This window comes from Molothrus ater, chromosome 9 (genome assembly GCF_012460135.2).
Source record: "Molothrus ater isolate BHLD 08-10-18 breed brown headed cowbird chromosome 9, BPBGC_Mater_1.1, whole genome shotgun sequence".
NCBI lineage: Eukaryota > Metazoa > Chordata > Aves > Passeriformes > Icteridae > Molothrus > Molothrus ater.
In genome coordinates, this window is record NC_050486.2 from 10,580,461 (window position 1) to 10,602,626 (window position 22,166).

The following is a 22,166-nucleotide window of genomic DNA, read 5'->3' on the forward strand; positions in this document are numbered from 1 at the left end:
TTTTTTGTGATTGCTGCTGTTTTTGCAGTTTCTTAAGCAGAATAGTACATATATAAACATATCTTTTTAATGAAGCTTTTGGAGAAATAATGTAAGCTGTAGATCTATCTGCTTATTGCTAGAGTCCACAAAAAAGGTATGAATTAAAGACCAGCTTCTGTGATATTAGAATTTAGTTTTGGAATTTAATGTATGTGATTAATTGAGAGAACAAAGATGTGAACTTTGCAGAGCTTGTTCAAGGTTCAGATTTGATGAAATCTTCCTCGAGCAAATGATGCCCTTAACATTTTAAGTTCACAAAGTAACAGCAGTAAAATTAAAGCGAGATTAGATCGCTGTGATGTAATTTCCACTTTTAAATCTGGGTTTCCTCCAGATACTGAATGGTAAAACCATAAACTTTTTTTTGTTTGTTTGCTTTCTAAAAAGGCCTTAAGAAAGAGCAGTAAGTCATCCTGGAACTGTTTATGCAGGAATTTTTATTCTTTGAAATCTTCCAGTGTTAAAGCAACAAGAAAACATTTATAATGTCCTTTGGTGGAATCTTATTACACTTGTTATATATGTAAACTGATATTCTTTGATGCCAGCACGTTGCCCATACAGAGAAATCTCTGCACAATTAAATGAAAGGAAAAAGAAAAGGACTAAATAAAAAGTAATAGTTTTCTCTTACCTGATTAGAATTAAATACATTAATAAATTGTCTGGTAACACAAATAGGCAATAATACAAAAAATCTACATTGTACATTATTTCAAGAAAAATAACTTCATTTGAATACAAAAGGATAAATACACTTTTTGTCCTATAGCCACTCTTGTACGGTAGGTGAACACAGCATCTTACTGATGCAGTGCTGCTAAGGTATACAAGGATATGACTGGCTCGAGTTGTATTGAGGGGGCTGTTACACATGTGCATCACTAACATCAGACAAAGAAATCTTTCAACCAACAAGGGTTACAGAGCAACGTTCACTAAAGCACAGGTTGGAAAGGATTTGGGGACTGAAGCAGGCCAATATGGCAGCTTTTACAGATTTCCTTATACCCACAATGCACTGACAGCAAAGAATGCCTTGGTTCGGTCAGTCCACACACCGGGCGGAGGTACAGGAGCGCACCAGAGAGGAGTAGCGGATGTTGTTGGAGTTCTGGGCTGTCAAAGCCATGTCAGTCCCGCAGCCGATCGATCTGACAGAACAGCGGCTGCCAGCGAGTCTCGAGTCAGAGGGGAGCAGTGTCCGCTCGCAGCCCTGTCCGTGACTGAGTGATATGGCTTAGTTCAGTTCGGCCTTCCTAGTTTGTGTGGTTATTTTGACTGCGTTTTCCTTTAGGGATTCCAGTGGCGAACGCCGGGGTTCTGTCCCGTTTCCCGCGGCCCAGGGCCGTGCACAGTCCGGGTGTGAGGCCCGAGGCGCGGCCTCAGCAGCCTCGGGGCGGGCGGGCCGCGAGCAGCGCCGCCAGCAGCAGCAGCAGCGGCAGGAGGAGCCGCGGGCCGGGCCCCGCTCCCGCCCGGCCCGGGGCCGAGCTGCGGCCGCCGCAGCCGCCCGGCTCCCGCTCGCAGCGCAGCTTCTCGCACAGGATGCCCGTGTAGGCCGGCGGGCACTGGCACCGCACGTTGTTGATGCAGGTCCCGCCGTTCTGGCAGTGCAGGAGCTCATTGTCGCACACGTTCGCTGCAAGACAGCAGGGGAAAGGGGGACAGAACAGAGAGCCAGTGTTAAGTTTGTTTTCAGCAGAAATTCACTAGAACCGAGGCTCCACCTCCCTCCTCTTCCTGAGACATATAAGGGACTCTGCTTTTTCAAATACTAGGATTCTTTTTTTTTTCCCCTACAGGCTGTGTTCTTGGAAAACCATCGAATTCACTTAACACCACTGACTAAAGTATTGATTAATTTTATATGAAGGACCATTTAATAATGAAATAATAAGAATTTTAATACGTGCCTTGTGCTAACGTCTGCATCGTTATTACTGAGCTGGAACTGTAGGCGGTGTGTGTTATTTGAAAGGGGCAATGTATCTAGAGCTTTTGGAGACCACGAACAGTGGTTAAAAATGCAATGTGGCTTTGCTAAAGTAAAAAGATCTGCATGAGAGGGAAGGTTTTATAATCAAGACCTGCATGTATTAGTGATCTGAAAAAATTGTGCAAAAAAGATAAGGCAAGCACAGGCAGGAAATTCAGCATGCTGTTGGATGGGGATTATATGGTACAGACATGTGGAAATAAAAGATAATGTTATTTCCATTATAGATCAAATATTTCATCCTAATTAGATTTGCTACTTTGGTACATGGCATCTTAAAGCTATCTTAGATATTGTAGCCTGATAATAACTTCAGAAATCAGATTTGACAAGGGAGTTAAGAGACAATAATACAGGCAAAACTTTTAGACATGCATAATATTATAGTATTTGAAAAGCTGACAGCTTTACTTTGTATTGCTTAATATCAATTCAAATATTTCATGGGTGAAAATGCGGAGGTATGAGCAACATACTAATTAGATGTGTCAATCTGTGTTGTAGTTCAGATGATATCACTAGTATGATATGTGTTGGATTACAGCCCTGCCTTCCACAGCGAGGCAATTTTAGTAAAGAACTTGCACCTATGATCTAGGTAGAAAGTAACAGTAAAATTTTTAACTTGGAGAATTAGGGAAAAGATTATTTGGGTAAGAAGCAGACTCAACATCATGTGATATTTATGTATACCTTAGCCTAAAATACTCTAAATAATTCATAATATAGAAAGTATTGTTAATTTAATCTTAAACATTACTGTTTATTGCTACAAAGAAGTACAGTTTTGCAAATATTAATTTAATTACTTTTAAAAGCAGTCCAAATATCATGAGAACTACAAGTGAAATAGTCCAAGTTCTTAAGTGGTGTAGTTCTACATAAATCTGTACAAATTTGTGCACCACTAACCTCACTGGTAATCTTATGTGTCCTGGCTTGCTTTCAGAAAAATAATTTTCTCATCCTAGAAGATCTCTCAAATAGCTGCTTTCTGATGTTCTGCACCCAAGTGGGCCAAATAATGCAATATGTTGAAAACTTGTAGATGCAATTAAGAGGGACCAGTAAATAATTAATTTTTTAGTGATTCCTTTAGCAGTCAAGGGTTTTTACTAAGAGCTATGGATTTAATACCGTTGTCCAGTTTCTGAATTGCAATGGAAAAAAATTGAATAGTAAGGTACAATGACACATTTTGTTGATGATTCTGTGTCTGAATTTCAATGTTCTACTCATACATTAGGAAAAATGTGTAAGAAACACTAAGTCCCCACCAAATAAATATGATGAGATTAACAACCCAAAAAATACCATGGTAACAGGCAGAAAAAATTAACTGTATTTTAATACAGTCAATATTTGCATTATATCTCTTAGAACTGAGGCTATGTATCATTGAAGTTGACTTTATTATTTAGATTATATAGATTTAGTCATCTCAATATGCAAACTCAAAGTACTTTATCTGATGGTACAGCTACTGGGGCTGCATGTTCGGGACTACTCGTTGCTGGGATGCTTCCTACAGTTCAAGCAGTGAAAATTGTGAAATATCTGCCCCATCAATAAAGACCCTTGTTTGCCTTGACAAACTCAGTGGGAGTCAACAGTTCATTAAATGCCACTTGTTAAACAGCAGAGATGTTTCACTTCACATTTTGCCTGGAATAATTTATCCAAGTTTTCTCAAGTATTAAGTAAACCATATTTTTAAAAATGTATTATAAAACAAATATCTTTCCTATTTTAAAATTTATTTTGCATACTACAGCCTGTTATTTGAAGAGGTCCTTAGCCCAGATCTGGTCTGTAGTTATAAGTGACTGGAGATGAGGGGCTGAAAAGGTATTTTGCTCCATGCTGGCTGTTCTGCCTGACACAAAATTCTGGATACAATGTTATAGATGCTGATTTCGAAGTCAGACCATTTCATTCTCATTAGGAAGTTTTTGAAATGTGCTTAAAGAAGGGATGGATCAAAAGCTTCATCGTTATTCTTATATGAATGTTTTAAATGTTTGCCCACAGGAGTGCAGGTAGGTTTTATTGTTCTCAGCAAAATAGCTGAAAATTCTGGAATTGTTGATCTTGTATTGTCACAGCTTTCCTAATTTTGTGCTTCTCTTTCTCTTGCACACAGACATGTATGCATATATGTATCATGCAGATAGCAATTGTGAGCTGGAAGTTATATGAAAAAAAATCTGGAAATGTTATGAAATGCCATTTTTTTTGCCAATTTTGTTTTAATTTTATTCTGACCCACTCTAATACCATTTTCACCTTTCTGAAAGTATGGTCATGATTACTTTCAAAACTTTAGTATTGACTAATGATTATCTGAATGGCATCAGATACCAAGTTCTGACCAAAGAATGAAACATGGAGAAGTGACACAAGTAAAAGACTTAATTCTGAAGTCATCACATGGTAGACCTGTGGGGCTGAACTAGCTGTGGATTTGCTGGCAGATCCTCCTTACTTAGAAGCCAGAACACTAAACTGGTCACTTATAAACCAAAACAGGAATCTCATTTGTTTTGGAGAGCTTTGCAGGCCTTTTTGAGGGATGTTTCTGAGCACAGTCTCCAGATCTGTGCTACTGCATGAAGTGAAATATTTAAAATAAACTAAAGAAAATTGTTTAAAAATTATTCTCATAATTCATCAATTTGCAATCTAACTATGGTTCAGTTATAGGATCCTTAAAACACTTCACAAAGAAGACAGAAAAGAAGGCACAACATGCCTTGCCATATGTCACAAACTATTCTTGATCTTTAATTGCAATGTTAATGAATTTGGGAATAGAACAAAAAAGGAAAACAAGGGGAAAATACCCATCTTTGAGCTGGCTCAAGGATAGTCTTAGCCTGCCATAAATGTGCTAGTGTTTCACAGAATTTATATTGGGTATTAAATGAAATATTGTGGGTAACACAGCTGTTTGACAAATTACTACTTTCCTCTTAAATGTTCAAGTCTCAATAATACATGAAAATTCCCGAGTCTCTCCAAAACTCAACTTTAATATCTTTGCAGCTTCTTGAAAGAAAAGAGTTAGACAGCTCTGGCTGATTTTAGTTCTGAGGCAACAACAGAGACAGAGAAGAAGAAATGCAGGGATTGCTCTCTTTAGTCTGGAGGGGCACCTCAGGCACAGCCTTGTGCTCTTGGCTTACGGACCTTCTGTTGCTGTGTCTGGGCAGCTGCTGAGCACATGCCCAGGGCCTCAGGTTCTGTCTCCTGCCCAGACAGAACAACAAGATGCTACAGAGCTTAAATACAATTTCTTCTACACTCCTGTCTTTCCCAAAGGCCATCCAAGAGGGAAGAAAATAACATTTCTACCTTTCTTTGTGCTACCTTAATTTTTGTACAGCAGCATCTTGTTCAGGTGGGATAGGCTATTGACACATTTTTTGAGCTGGGATAGATTGTATTCTCTTTCCGCATCAAAATCTGGATTTATGATGAAATTTTCTTTGTGGGAACAACATAAAGATCATTAATGACAAAGTCACAGAAAGAAAAATTTTTATGAGAGGTCCTTGCTTCCTTTCTTGAATTCTTAAGACTTAAATTTCAAACAATGTTTCCTGCAATCGCTTCTATCACTATTTTCCTTCAGTGTGCACTTTTTGTCACATCATTTGTTACAGACTTCTCTCTCCCTCTCTCTCTTTTTAAAACCATCCCTTCACTTTCCTCCTTTTTTTGTCTCCCAGATCATGAGTATCACAGTCCCTGGACAGGTTGCTGGGTTGACAGCTCTGAATATATTACACAACATATTTGTCTTTTCTAAAGCACTGATGCAAGCTTTGCCCTGACTTCTGCTGCAGTGACTTTTCCATACTATTTGTCAGTGGTTTTTGTTACTGGCACCACTGAATTTTGACCTTGGATTCCATCCATTGTTCATAACTTTGAGAGCATGCAGGTCTAATGGCTGAAGAAATTATTCTTGGCTGTTTTTTTCTCTAATGCATTTGTTGCCTTGATGCTTCCTATTTAGTAAAGAATATTACTTGAACTCATGAATGAGGAAGATTTCAGTACACATGCTAACAGAATATTCTATCTGTGCATAAGTGAGTAAAAACCCAGCACAGTGAAACCCATGTTTTCAGTAATGATGCTTATAGGTAGCTCCAACATATGCAGTGGCTGTCTATATATAGACACTGAACAGCACATTGAAATGCCATGAAAAAATTGGGAGGCTTCATCTCACTGCATAAACAAGTACAGTAAATCCAGGCCAAGCACAAGCGATTTCTTGTCAAATGCAGAATTAGTTCCTGTGAATACTATGAGGAGCCTGTAACTAACATGCATTATTCTCTAAATCTGTGATCATTTAATCAATAAATGGTAAAAACAATCTCAAAATATAAAAGAAATTGCAGTGAATGAAGCTTGTGTGTATGCCTAATAAGAATGTGAGCATCTGCACATACATATATAGTTAGAAAACCTCTGTGGTTGTGACAGTATTAGCAACATTTCCCCCCCAGTTTGTCAAATAGGCAGAAATGGAATTGGGGAATGCAAAAGACTTAGTCTCATTCGAATGCAAAGGTGTGAAATTCTTTCCAGGTGTACCCAGTTGCATGTTCCAGTGGAACATAAGTTACTGCAATCAAAATATTTCAAATTGCCACGGTCAGCAATGAATACCTTCAGTATTTGGGAAAAAATCCTGAAAATACAATATATAATTGTGTATGATAAGATAATACAGTATATAATTGCTGTGTGTTGAAGATCTGTACATGGAATTCCACTGACTCATGAGATCTGACCCATGTAGCACAGATGTCAGGTAAGAGGATATAAGGGCATGGGGAAAACAGTAGTCAGGCTTCTCCTGAAAGGTTACAGCTGCTGCTGTTACAGTTTGTGTTGCACAGCAGATGACAATACTTCAGGTTTTTATAGCTTAAGTATCTTACTCCTTTGAATAACCAGTGAGTAATAACTGAGTTGAAGGCTTTGTCACTGAGATTTCTTCCCCTGCCTGCCTTCCAATTAGAAGTACTCATTTTACTTATTTTATTCTAATGTTTAGAATTTAATTTATTGTTACTGTTTACATTACTGCCAAATGGCTTTAAAATGTTTTACTACTGTGAATATGTGTCAGTGTTGATCAGACTTCTTCAATGCTTTGAATCCACAAACATACCTGATATGAAAAACAGCTACTGTTCTTATAAATGAGATATTCATAATAATTTGTTTGGAAGTGATACTAATTCAACATTTGCTGTAGTAGTAAAACTATCTTAGGATACTATCAAGACAAGGCAGATGCTTTGATAGCATGAAAATAAAACTGGTTTGCACTTATCTACCAAAGCACATTCTTAAGCTAAGACAAAATAAATCACTGCAGACAAGTACAAGCCTAAAGCATATCTTACTGTGTCAAAATTATGGTCACAAAATGACAAACATTAATACAAAGATCTCTGGTGCAAAGTTGAAACAATGTTGTGATTAATTATACTGCCAGCAATACAAGGAAATAAACATTGACCAAGTAAGAGTAGTTTCTAAAGGCAGACATCTCCATCTTGACTTGTCTTAGAAATGCCTGTTAGAAGCACAATTGAAATGACACTTGATTTTTTATCAAATCACTTTTATTAAGTTATCAGAGATTAAATGAATAGGGGAGTAATGGAGATACTGTCTTCACTGCAAATTTCCAGTAGAATTTTTGGATTGTTTGCCTACATATAATTTCTGTTTTTTCTGCACAACAGGCAGTTCAAAGCCAAGCCAGTTCTAATCAAATTGCAGGCGAAGTCTTCAGAGTTTCTACAAGATGATGTAGCTATTACTCAGAGGTCTGCCCAGCACACAGCCAGAGAATGGATGGTGATTCCTCTCTCCTACAGATAGGCAGTAATTTATCCTAGCATCCACATGGGTAAGCTTAGTTGATTATCTCTCACCACTGAAAGTGCAAAATCCTGTACAGAATATGTGGGAGTTTTTAACCATGGTATGAGGATAGCTGAGGTAGAAAGTTACTGTTTTTCACAGGTTGTGTCTGTGCTTTCTCATTTTTCATCTCTATTCTTAATCTAAAATCCTTGGGTTTAATTAATAAAGAATAATGAGAAGAAATACATCTAACCTGTCAAAAGGACACGAGGAAAAACTGAATTTTGGAATTGATACTCATACACGATAGCCATAGTAGCTTTGGTAAAACTACACGATTGTGTATTAAGATGGATAAAACAAATCCAGATTTATTTATCTAAGAATTATAGTTGAACTAATACCTTTCAATCTTCGATGGTTTCAAGAAATGAATGATTTAACCTTTCAGTTTTCCGATTTTTATGGTTCCAATTTCATACTTGTACAAAAGAGGATGATTCCCAAAGTGGGGGGAAGAAAAATTTCCCTATTCTTTTTATTGCTTTGCTTATAGAGGAGAACCACTGAATTGGTATGACCCTGATCATACTTTAGGGTAATCTCAAGAGAGCAATAAACTACATATCAGCTTTAGTTGCTCAGAAGGGACTACATGCCCCTATCATTCATATTTCACTTACAAAGCTGTAAGCTGCAGTGCCATTATTCCTCTTTGCCTGGAGAAAAATGAACATTCTTATATGACCTGTCTTCTCTTCCCTTAACTAGGAAAAGAAGCAGTTATAACTCCAGAGTTGTTGTTGGTTTTTTTTTTTTATTTTATTGCCAACAGCAAGGGCAGGGTTTAGATGTAACCACTATCAGTAAAACTGGTTAAGCACAACAAGTGCTCAGATGCAAAAGATGAAGTCATCAAAGGGCCCTATGAATTGGGGGATGGGATTTGGGTCCCTAAATACAAGCAGCTACTGCCATTAGCTTTCCAGAAGTCACTGCAGACAGGTACACGGAGCTGGCAGGTGTGTCCAGGGGCTCTGGGGGCTGTAGCTGGGGGGGGAGCAGTGCTGCCAGGGGCTCTGGGGGCTGTAACTGGGGAGCAGTGCTGCCAGGGGCTCTGGGGGCTGTAACTGGGGGGGGAGCAGTGCTGCCAGGGGCTCTGGGGGCTGTAACTGGGGAGCAGTGCTGCCAGGGGCTCTGGGGGCTGTAACTGGGGGGGGAGCAGTGCTGCCAGGGGCTCCTGGGCCCTGCTCTGCTGGCAACCTCTGCCTGCTGCAGATTCCCATTTGAGGCACAGCTTCCCTGCTCCTGCTGAGCTCTGCAGGCTGTGCCTGACCCTGTGGCTGCCACTGGAGCTGCTCTGCTGGCCTGGCCTGGGGGACTGTGTGCAGGGAAACTCCTGTCCTGCTGTCCCTCACCCCTCCTGTCCTGCTGTCCCTCACCCCTCCTGTCCTGCTGTCCCTCACCCCTCCTGTCCTGCTCCTGGCTCATTTGGGAGTGCCCAGCTGCCACTGCTCCTGAGACATCTACGGCCACTTCAGTCCTATCCAAAGGGCTGGCAGGGTGACCTTGCCTGCACAGCAGCATTTTCTGCTTCATGTGCGACAACAGGATTTTCTTGGAACTTGATTTTCCCAAGAATTATGAAACAGACCTGCAACAAGTATTGCTTTTACAGAGCACAAAACCATAGGAGAAAATCTGGAAAACAAACCAAAGCAGGATCTTGCAAAGGTCAGCAATTCAAATACATGATTATGAATTATATAAAAGGCTGAGTGTTCCTGCTTCCTTGGCTGCTAAGGTGTTTGATTTGGAATAATGTTATGGGCAAAAAAGAATGCAAAGAATTTGTCTTTGCAGAGAAAATAGTTTCTCTTTTGGCTATTCTTCCCAGTGAACACTACACTGAAGGCTTTGAAAATCCATTAAATAGCCCCAAACACTTGTTACTGTATTTGGCAGCAAAACCAAAGGCAAGATAATCACAACTGAAAATACTTCCCCAATGATCTAGGGGATTAGAATAATTTTACTAAGTATTTTCCTAAATTTTTTTAGGGAAGGGGTAAAAGAGAGTCACATATTGTGTTGTTGGTAGCTTCTGTTAATAATTACTGCTATCCTAAAGCTATTTGTAATCTAAAATAATTTGAAAGTTGCAAACTTTCTTCTCACATTTGGCTTTCATTTGTCTGAAAGCCAATTGCATGGGAGCTTTTGAACAATAGGAAAAAAACCTACTGGAAACATATGTTATGATCAACTTTTAAACTACATAAAACCGGCATTTGTAATGGAAGCACTAACAATCTTTAACTGCACTGTAGTAATTATCAAGGGTATTAAAGTGGGAAGGGTATGAAATTAAATGGAAGTGTGACTGATCAGCTCTTTTACAGGCAGTAGACCACAAGGAAAGGTAAAGCCAACTTTGTATCTACATGTCACTATATATTCCTTCTGTGTGCATTTGCCAAAAGAAAGGTTTAAGAGATCAGGACAGTGGTCTCCTACAGGATACAAAAACAACAGTGTGCCAAGTTAATGGTGTAGAATCTCTGAGGAGATGAACATTCTGAATTTATGTGAACATTGGTTACAATGCAAAGACAAAGGTAAAAGATTTGCATAATTCCTACAACATGTACGAAGTGAGGGATGGGGTTTTTTGTTCAAGTAACAATGCTGTGAATCAGGAGATCTTTCTGAATGAATCTACTTTGATTTATTGTTTTGAGTGTCAATGAAATGCTGCAGAGTGCTTTTGCTGAGCCAGCTTTAGAATGGGGATAAAAACACTTCCCTATAGGTGTCAAAGCTATTCAGAGTAAAACTTCTTATTGCTAGTGAACAATGGGGAAGTTGATGCCAAGGGAAGTCCAATGAGTTGCCTGTGCAAACAAAAGGAGGGAATGATGCAGGCCCTGTGAATTCCTACTCTATTTATTACATTGCACTGCTGATTAGATAAATGAAACAGCAGAGTTGATTATTGTTTCCAGGGGAGTTTGCTGACAGTCAGCTTTAAAAAGGTTTCTAAACTATGCAGTTTAAAAAAGGACTATGCAATCTTGTCCAATTGTCATATGTGATTGTCAGAGTATTTAATCATTTTATGCAATCTCAAATACCAATGTTGTGTATTGTATCTCCTTCTAATCTCACCTATCAGAACTTCAGCTGCTTCATATTCATACATAAGGTACACACTAAAGATATGCAAATCTTTTATCCACTCTGCTTCATCTGACCAATACAAATATTACCTGTTATTGTCTATTTTTGTATGACATCAAAATTAAAAAATGAATTCAACAAGCAGATTTTTATGTCCTAATTCCTGTCTGAGATATACCAGATGATAACATGCTCTCTTGTGAGAGGGATTTTAATTGGTGCAATGCTTTACTTTTCCACTCTTTTCATCAGAATACCAATAAGATGATTCAAACAGCTGGCATGTAGCACTCTGCAAAAATAAGAATGAATAAATTAATGTATCAAATAATTAAAGCTATTAGTTGCTTCATGCTAGTTTTCATCAACAATATTTATTGCTGCACACAGACTTGCTTGGGGTTATCATTGTGCATTTATCTTCATGACAGAGCAACCATTAGATGGGAAACCCCAGATAACAGCTCCTCTCTTTCCAACACAATCTTCTCAGGCACACCAGTTTTTCTGTTTTACCAAGTGTAACCAATGTCACAGTCTTAGCCAGTGTTTTTTTACCTGAAAACGTTAAAAAAAACTGACTTACCACACAGTTCAACAAAAATGTCTGAAAGATGTTCATTATTACACACCAACCAATAGAGCGGAAGCAGGCATACAGGCAACCTACAGATTTTTCACAATATTGATATGCAGGCTACCACTAATAAGTTGTTTCAAGAGTAACAGAATTTATATTAATATTTTTTAATCAACTTTAAAGTTTTGCTATAATGTAGAAAAAGATCTGAATAAACACAGACCTTTCTTAGAGGGTACATAGCATGGTTTGTTTGGGATAATATCTGAAAAGTTCTTTCTATCAGCATACAAACTAAAGATAATGCCTCTAACCATGGATGTTGATATTGCATACTATGACAAACTGTTAAGATAATTCAGGATATTAAAAAGACCAGAGTTATATTCTCATGAGTAAAAGCTGTTTCCCTGTGAGCTTTATATGGTTCTAGCATTACGTTTGGCATTCTGATTAATGTACTTATATTTCTGTTTATCAATTGTGATGCACAAAGGTGTTAAAATTTAATTATTAATGAAGACTGAAATAACCTGGGATCCTTGAGGAATAGATAATTGCCAAGTGTGATTTCACTTCAAAGTACTTTACTTATTTTGTTTAAAATTATTTTCTCCAATTTTAATTTGTCAAGTCATGCCAGAGTTGAAAAATACCAAGGATATCTCCTTTAATTGTTATCTAATAAATTACTGTAGATAATGTGCTAGATATTTCTAAAGATTTATTGGATCAATAGCTTTAAATCTAATGATGGGAAGAAGTAGTTGTGTTACTTAAAAAGACTTCCACCTGCACTTAAGGCTGAGAAACCAAGCCCTCGGTCATTTTCTCCTGCTCCCGAGAGGCTGTGTGTACAGCAATGTCACAAACCTCTGGCTTGGAAAAGGAAGGGTCACACAAAACCCACTCAATTTCTATGAAAATGTACTTTTAGAATGCACTCTCAAAACATCATGTCTGACTCTATTTCTTTTAAACCTCTCAGTGAAAAAGGAGACAAATTTCGGCACAACGGACCTGGGATGATGACTAATCTGTATTTCCTGGCAAGTTTATCTCATTGGGTCCAGTCCTGTCATCTGCCCTAGAGAACCCTCTACATTACATATGAGATCTCACAGCTCCTATCATGTTTGTCCTTCTCTTCCAGCAGCCTTGGCTGGTGGCAATGGAAATCTGGCTGATAAGATCCCAGCTCTCTGAGAACTCTGTATTCCGTGACATTGACTCCTATGGCAAGAGGGGATTTGCAACACGCCTGTGCTGCTGGCTGCATGTGCTAGTGGAGGGCCAGGAAAGGCTCTCATTCCAGGTAGGATGAATTTTTGTAGGCCTGGAGCCTTGTGAGGGACCAAACCTGGGGACAAACAGCAACAGAGCCTCCTCCTGCTCCATGGAACCACAAGGCAAGCAGGGCCAGCCAGCACAGTGCCTGCTCAAGTTTCAAACACAGCCCCAGAGTGTAGTGAGGGTATGACAGGAGTGTGAAAGGCAAAGGTTTTCTGCTGTGAGACAGCATTTCTGAAGTGGTAACATGGCAGATCCGAGAGGGATGCTGGTTTTCTGGAGACTGCCAGAAGCTACAGATTGAGTAGCTGTTTAGCTAAAACAGCAGGAGGAATGCTGAAGGGAAGTAGCTGGAACGGGAACAGTTCTGGAGAGGGGTTTGGGCTAAAGCCAGGGCGGGTAGGAGTAGGTGAGGGAGGTGCTCAACACATCTTAGCTGCCTCAATGTTTTGTATTTGCAAAACACTCAGGGTCCTTCTAATGGTGCAGTGCAGCGTGGGCTGCAGCATCATCACTAAGTTGTCATGTTGCCACTGAATAAAAGATATAACTGGAGTACACTTCTCAAAGTGGGTTTGCACTTGGTTTTAAATCAGTAATGGTTTAGCATGAACTAGCAAAGCTCTCAGGTCATTGCAGGAAAATTATTGCAGGATATGGCTTTATTTTGACAGGTAGTGTAAATCTTGACCCAAATTTTCATACCTTTGCAGAAGTCATGCAGTGTACATGCCACCTTTCATATTTCTCCCCAGTTGTGTACCAAAGGGCACATATGCAAACGTAATTGGAAGCATTTCAAAGCATCCAGCTCAATTTTTGAGATGTTTGTGTTGCAGTATGTTGCAGTATGCTGTTGTAATCTGTCTCTAAGATAGGATAGGATGGAATAGGATGCTCTTTCTGAGAGTAGAAGCCTCCTTGCAGAGATTTGTGCTTTGCTGCATAATGTCAACATAATGGAGCTGATTTAAGGATGCTACGCTTGCCCTCAAGATGAATTTCCTTGCACTAGCAAGTCCCAGTTTAAAACTCATTGTGGGATTCTCCTGTTCCTGAAATCAGTAGGAAGTAAGTTAGGTTTTTGAATTTTGTGAGTGTAACTTGTCTGCCTTAGATGCTAGTCACTGCTTATTGCCTCATGATCAAAATGCAGCTTCAGCTCTTTAAATGAACAGCTGCATGTGATGAAACCTGTTCACACTCCTTGGAAATGAAATTCTAAATTCTTCAAGGTAAGAGTCCTATTTCAAGGATCCTTTGGCTTAAAAAGCAAGTTGAATTCCCATTTAAAGTATGTGTGCCATTCAGAGCTCAGCGGTGCAGCCTCTCATGAACAGAACACCCTACTGAACTGTCTCCCATGGACTGCTATTCCGTACTGAGGACAGTGGAGTTTGTTCCTCCTGCACTTGTCAGTGTATCTGGGGACTGGGTAGTGCATGTGGGAACAAACCTGGTAGCTCTTTATTTTAGCCCCTGTGTGCCCCTGATCTGTAGCTGCTTGGTGCTGCTTCTTAAGGCTCACCTAAACACCTGTTAAAGGGAGAATTCCTCCTCCAAAGAGATTATGGCTGAACTCCTTATAACCTAGAAGTTTTGAAGGGCAAGAATAGATCCTTGGGTCTATTGGAAAAGGTTTCAAATTTAAGCAGGAAAGAGATTAAGAACAGAGGCTAGTTGGATGCTGGTTCCATGAGCTGGAACAATGTTTTGGGTTATCCACAGAGAGATCTGTAAATCTGGAAAATACAGATCAATGTCTAAAAAGTGTGAAAGATTTGGAAAACTATTCCACTCAGTCTCTAGAAAGGGAATAAAGTGGGTAAATTGATCTACAGTGCAAATCAAAATACTGGCTCTAGATTCAGCCAATGGCATCAGTGCAGTTGTTACTTTTGTCCACCTGTAAGTTTAAATTTTAAAATGCTCGCATGTTTGATAGATTTCAGAGTTACTTTAGGTACAGGGGCACGCCTAATGTTAAGGTGTATTTCTGCTCTGAATTTAAACATGCTAAATCAATGTAATCCTAAAGTAATCAGGTTTTCTAATGTCAGATTTGTACTTCTGTAGAGCTTACTATTGTAGTATCTAACAGCTTTCCATGGCTTTCCATGTCCATCTGAACAAAAAGACAGACAAGTCATTGGCAAGAAGAAAAAAGCATATCAAGAAGTACCTGTCCAAGATGTAGTTATAAAAATGCAACATAATTTTGGGTATTACACTTAAATCATCCTGGACTTCAGCTACCTGTTGACATCAGTGGTATTAATGAATACAATCCCTTTAATATAATTATTTCAAGTTGATTTCAGATACAAGTAGTCTTCTATAGAAATTAATTGCCAACAACTGAATTATGATCAAACTCTTCCCTCTCCTCTGTAACATCTTTAAACTTCCAGCACTGTCACTTCTCACCTGATGATTACAGGTAACAATTTTATTAACAATTTAATTATTCTCTTTAGAAGCTAAGGTAATTATAAGGAGGTTGGATTCTACCAGAAGTCGTTTTAAATGAATTTATCATTGACTGTAGTCCAACATTAGAGAAGAACATGCCATAATCACCAAAACCATATCTCAAAATTGTGTAGTGTTGGGAGAAATTGAAAGAGCAATGCTGTTAATATTTTACTGAACATCATGGTCCTTTTGTATGGGCTATGAATCCCCTCTAAATTTATACTGTAAATCCTGTAAAGCTCTATTCACTTTCACAGTGAGTTTGTGCTATGAAAGCTGGTAGTCAAAGATCTGACGAAAAGCTGGACTGACATTTATGAGATCAACCTTTTGTTCCTGATTTTATCATATCCATGTGCCTTGTCAAAATCTTTCCTTGCATGCTTAACCTGAAGAGGAATTTGAAATAGCTGGAAGGGCTGGTCCATGTCTCAGGTGTATGGATCTGGGAGAAGATGATCATGCAGACACTTACTAGAGAGAAATGCAAGGAAAAGCTAAAGGGGCAGAATGTTGCAGGTGATTTGGTGAGCTGGTTGTATTTGAGATGCAGAGTAAAGTGAGTATCAAAAAACCCCCAAACCTATTTAAAAGGATTCTTATAAAAATTACATTGTTAGCAGCAGATTGAAAAGTACTTTATAAGAAAGTACTTTTCAAAGGGTAAAGAAAAACGGTGCAGTTATGGTGAAATGAAGGAAAAAAGAAAAGAGTACATGTTCTCACAACTTAGCTCTAAGAACAGGTTAAAGTACCAAGGTAGGCCAGAAATGATTGAGAAATTTAGTAAAGTCATAAAAATTAGCCATTAATATTTTTTTCTAAACATAGGAGAAGCCAGGACTTCTAGAAAGGCTGTAGGGCAAATAAATGCTGTGTTAGGTAGGGAAGAGAAAAATCTATTAACAATGGAAGCTCTGGGAGGTTACCAGACTCCTGCCTGTGGTGATGGGGGCATGTTCTGGAGGTGTGTCTGAATGTTTATACAAACCATTATTTAAAAATGGAAGTCTGTTGCATCAGACCACCAGAAGCAAATATTGCTGCTGAGAAATTTTTAAAAAATGGAGAAATAACATTTTCACTGCTGCTTGTGATTTTTCTAATTTAATTTTTCTTATTTTCAGGATGGGCTTGATTAATTACAAAAAAGGACCTGTGGCAGGTGTGATTTTTATAAAGATTTTCAAGGAGATGGAGAGGAACTAGAGACTGGAAATGAGAACTTCTGCAGCAGGCAAGTTAATAGAAATTGTGATGAAGAACAGAATTAACAGTTAGATGAGTGAACATGATGAGTATGTAAGAGAGAAATAATAATGTACAAACCTAGTAAAGGATTTTTTTAAAGAATCAAGTAACTATATGGATGCAAAAGATCTGGTTGACAATGTATCTTACTTTACACAAAGCATTTTCCAAGATGTCTCAGCAAGGATTTTGTTTTTTCCTCTTTATTTTTTTCTTTATGGAATAATTAAAGCTTGAATAATAAGAAGCAGCCTAATAATAGATGTCAGGAACTACTAATAAGTCTTATGAGGACTTAGACATATAGAATTCTGCTAGAAAAGTGAACGAAGCATGGTGTAATAAATTTGCTTAGACTACAAAGGTATTGTGGCTATAAAGACCTTCAGAAGAATTTCTAAGGTGTGGGTGACAGAAATTAAGTGTTCAAGAGTAAAGTATTCCTACAGATACTTGGCTTTACTATTTAGAAAAGGTATCCTAAGAGTAGTTCAGGGTGTTTTATTGAAAATTTTGACTTAATGCTCTTCATCAGTCAGAAAGGCAAATAGATTATTGAATTTTTCAAGACAGGAAAAAGAGTGAAGTGGAAACACCACAATGTCACTATATAGCTTCATGATGTGCCCACCTCTTGAACACTGCATGAAGTCCTGATATTGAAAAGATATATATATATATATATAGATAGATAGATAGATAGATATGTACTACTACCATAAAAGGTAGGATGAAAAGCTGTCACAGCTATAAGCAGACCATATAAAAGAAGAGATTAAATAGATTATGTTTCTTCAGTGTAAGAAAGGAAAGACAGATTGAAGAAAAATATATGTCTTTAAAATCACAGATGTTATGGAAAAGGTGAATTGGAAATGATTATTCATTTATTCTTCCTCTCAAGAACCAAGAAGGAATAACCAACCAGTTAAACAAAGATATTTAATTATTATTGTTGTTGTTGTTGTGAACTTGTGCCCAGAACATTTGGATAACAAAAGTCTGAATGTCTCAAGAAGTTATTAGGCAAATTAGTGGCTGAAAGACTCACTGAGACCAATTAAATATGAAGATACTGGTGAATTCTTTGGCTGAGAAAATCTATAAGCTGCACCTTCCAGCAGCTGGATGCCTCTGCTGCCTGAAGCTCATACAGCCTGCAAGTGTCACACAGAGGGCACTGGTCCAGCTCAGAACAGCTTTAGTTTCTATTGTGAGGTGTTCCATTGCCTGCAAGCATGCAAGCATGAAGATAAACACATGACTCACAGGAGTGAAAGGTTTTGAAGACTAGCTCTAAAATGAACTAGGTAAAATGGTCAGAAAATAGGGTGAAATGGGAACTGGGAAATGCAAAAAGGCACTTCTGTTAAGTGTTTTAGTTAAAAGCTCAGATCTTGAAAGTCTTGATTAGATTCAGAAATTCTTTGCTGAAGCACTCAATTTATTGATACTAAATAATAACACCCTAAGTTTGACTAAATTTCCTTAAAACCTCCAGTCTGAATTTTTTAACCCCACCTGTACAGATTACTCATAACAAACACTATCAGGTAATCAAGACATCCAAAATATTTTGAACAAGTACGTAAAATAGTAGTAGTATGTAAAAAAGGTCTTGAATTCCTTTGCTGTTAGATACTACAATAATCAGCTCTACAGAAGTACAAATCTGACATTAGAAAATCTGATTACTTTAGGATTACATTGATTTAGCATGTTTAAATTCAGAGCAAAAATACACCTTAACATTAGATGTGCCCCTGTACCTAAAGTAACTCTGAAATCCATCAAATATGCAAGCTAGTATTTTAAAATTTAAACTTACAAGTGGACAAAATCATAGTATACCGACTTCTATGGCATCCATTTATTAATGGTAATTAAAAGGCATTTTTTAACTTTAATATCACTGGGGAAGCTTAACTTCTGTTAGTGGAGGCAGTCAGCACTTTGCAAGTTAAAACCCATCAGCTTCTTCTAAATGAAACTTTGGTTTCCATACTGTTGTATCTGCACATGTGTAAAGGAAGTTAAAACAACTGCTGAAACCAGTTGATAATGATAATCAGCATGTGCTGGTTTTCAGCAATGCCATCAGTTGCATCAGCACCAAGAAAGGAAACCTTTGCTATCTTTATTTGCCTCAGGTCAGTAATTTTTATCTGCAGTTAAGTAGGATGGAGATTACTTTACTTACTTCTAAATGGTCCTTTTAAGGCCCCTTCATAAAAATGCCCCATCTGGGTGTGTCTGTGCTGCTACTGATCTCTTTATTCTGTCCTCATAAAAAGGCAGTGAGCAGGCAAATTACACAGAATCTATGGCCACTGAGCAGGCTTAAAAGGAAAGCAGGACAGATTTTTCAGAGGAAAAGAAGTCCTGCTCATCACTGTTCAAATGAACATTTAATAATTCATAACAACTGAGTTATAAGTTTCCCCTTCAATACGCTTCCAAATGTGAATAGATTAAGTAGTAATTGCTATCAAGCTTTATGTTCTATTTCATGTACCTAATAAAAGTTTATCTAGTGGAGCTTACTTTGTATCTTTTTGATCTATTCCTAACTGACTGCAATATACTCTATTAAAATATTTATCATAGTGCTATCAAATATTAACCATTTTAAAATCATCTGACTGAAGAAAACAAATAATGTTACTTGCTTAAGTTTTCATGAATTTCCTGATATTTAGTTGTTCAGAACTCCCCCCGATATAGCACTAAAAATACACAAGATGCTACAAATTGTGTTCACTCTCTTTGAATTGGGCTGTTTTGGAAATGCACTCTGCTCACATCCATCACCACTGTCCAATTTGGCTCTTCATGCAGAATTTGAGTTTTGTTGTCTGAAAATTTTTGATTCTGCTACAGTACAAGAGAATATTAGAGAGGTGTTGGTTTTTCTATAGCTTAGTGGATTTTTAAACCTATTTTAGGAGAGTACAGAATGTTAGGGTTTTTTTAAGAGTAACATTTTTAAGACATTTCCCTAATTATCCACCTGCTCGTCCTTCTGAAATTCTGTGGCTTTGTCAGGTAAAAATACTGGCAAGTTCCTAGAGTGTAGAATGGTCTAGTGATGGGGAGTGATGTGCCACAGTTGCATGGCAGCCCAGCCCAGCCTGACTGGCTGCCAGGCTTCCATCTCTCCCCAGCTGAGTGGGTTATGCTCTCCCAGGGTGCTCCTGCTTGTTCAACCAGTGGATGATTCATATCACAGAACTAACATAGCAAAAAAACCTATTCTTTTTTGGTTAGTGTCCTGCTGAGTTAGATCTGAAATCATTCAGTGAAAGGTCAAACAACTGCCTGAGAGATTGCTGGGGGTGTGGGACTAAATAGTGGAGAATTGGGAGAAGAGGGATTGCAGCACTTGCAATTAGAGCAGTTTGGACAGCCATGAAATAGCAGCTTTGAAGCTGACACCTGGGCAAGATCAAGAGGAGAACAACCTCTCTGCTCCAATCCAATCCCTCACCTTGCTGGGGAAAAATTGTTCTGTTAAAGGTCAGGTGTATAAATGTTGCTACTGAACCATTTCTTTTTGCTTTGGAGAAAGCAATTCCTGATCACCAGGTTATCAGAGTAAATCTCCTGAAGAGCTGCAGTCTGTCAGGAGCTTGGTGCCTCTCAATAACATGGTAACTATGCAAGCTAGTCCGCTCTTTTGAGCCTCACTCTCTGCTTGGTTTTATTTACTTGTTATTTTCTTTGTCTTCTCCACACACAGGTATTACCCAATTCACAACCCCATCTGTTCACAGAGGCCTTCCAGCACAGAGGCACTGAGATAAAGTCCTTGAGCTCTCCCCAGTACCCCTCTAGTCTATTCCTTCTGCAGGTTCTTCCATTTCCACAATATCCCACACACTTTGTAGGCAGCAGCACTAAAAGAAGAAAATTAAAGCATGGTCTCCAGCCTAGACGTGCTACAGGAATTATGCAGATCTGTATATCTCTCTCAGAGCATCTTATGTTTTCATCTCCTTTGTGCTCTTCATAGAGGAGAGGTGCCTCAATCATTTCTGTTCATATACAGTGTTTGTGTTCTGACATGTTTACTCTGACTAAAATGTATTCTCCCCAGAGAGAGAGATCAACCTTCCTTTTCTCCTTCAAATCTAGCATCTCATTAAAAAATAATAACATTCCATGATATTCATACTTTGATGAGCAATTTTCTATGTATCCTGGTATCTGTATGAGTATGCTGTGGGTTGTATATTCTGGAAGGAACGCATTAATAAGCACACATGCATTGTTGTTTCTCAGGTTTGAAAAACCCTGGTTTTAAAAGGATATCAGGATGGCATTACACCTGTAAGTCACCAGCACGCTTCCCCTGAGGCAAGCAGAACTAGTGCTTTGTATCATCTGAGGATCAGGTCTGATAATGCTGTAATTTTGTTTGTATTCTTCCCTTGCTTGTCTTACATCTGTAAACCATACTTTGCTGTGAGTTGCAGAAGTTGGATTCTGGGTTAATGTAAAGAGAATTATTCTGGATTTTAATTTGCAGCCATTTGAAGGAGAGTCTGTTCCTCTTGAATCCAAACCCCTGTACACACACAAAATTTCTTTAGTCTGCATAACAACCATGTAAAATAGGTATTTTGAAAGCAGTATAAAGATCAGGGACAGATGACTGTTCCCTGAGGACAGCAATGCTCAGCTTCAGCAGAACTTTATCCTTTTCCATAAATTCTTCTTATATTTTACTTCCCTTCAGCTCCAAGTATAGCAGTGTGCTTACTAGTACCAGCCTTGGCACCAAACCATAGCAGAACTGAAATATATACAGCACCTGTGAGAAGGAAGTCCTACTGTATCCTGACCACCTAACAGCATTAAAACTGCTATTGGTAAAAAGATATAAAAATAGATAGGTGGATCTTCTATGGCTCCCACACAGGCAGTTGCAATGGTGAACTGGAAAGCAGGGCACCTTGATTCTGCATTTCTGTTTCTTTTTTTTTTCTTGTCCCCTAGGCACAGGTTCAATGTGTAGGTATTGGATACATCTGTGTACAAATGTGTAAAAGATCACTAACCTTCACTGGGGAGACCATTGCATTTATATGTATTTAATCTGTCTAGAAAGAAGTGTAGGGTGTATTTTTTTGAAAAAAGATTTTAGAAGAATTAGATGGTATACATCTTTTCCTCTTTTCTTGCTGAATGGTAAATCCAATCTTCCAAAAGCAAATGTTAATATTAAGTTCCAAGTTTACAATTTCAAGTCTGATTTTCTTTGGCAACTCAATCTGCATGATGATTTTGATCAAATGCCCCATCTTCTAACATTTGTAACACATGAAAAAATCCACCCCTAATAAGCTCATATTTAAATAATCATAAAATAAGTTAAATGCATGCTGTGACAGAATATGAATTATCTGACAGGCTGCAGATTAATACAAGTTTAGTCTGGAAGACAGA

General features: G+C 38.2%; 1 protein-coding gene across 9 annotated transcripts in view; it reads right to left on the reverse strand.

The window, feature by feature from the left end:
- Positions 1–461: 461 nt before the first annotated feature.
- Positions 462–22,166, reverse strand: part of NTNG1 (netrin G1) — a 149,063-nt gene continuing 127,358 nt past the window's right edge. For all 9 annotated transcript variants that reach the window (XM_036387400.2, XM_036387396.2, XM_036387395.2 and 6 more), the window contains one exon: positions 462–1,684. In XM_036387400.2, coding sequence (XP_036243293.1) covers positions 1,431–1,684 — 254 coding nt within the window. In that variant the 3' untranslated portion in view covers positions 462–1,430. The remainder of the gene's footprint in view (positions 1,685–22,166) is intronic.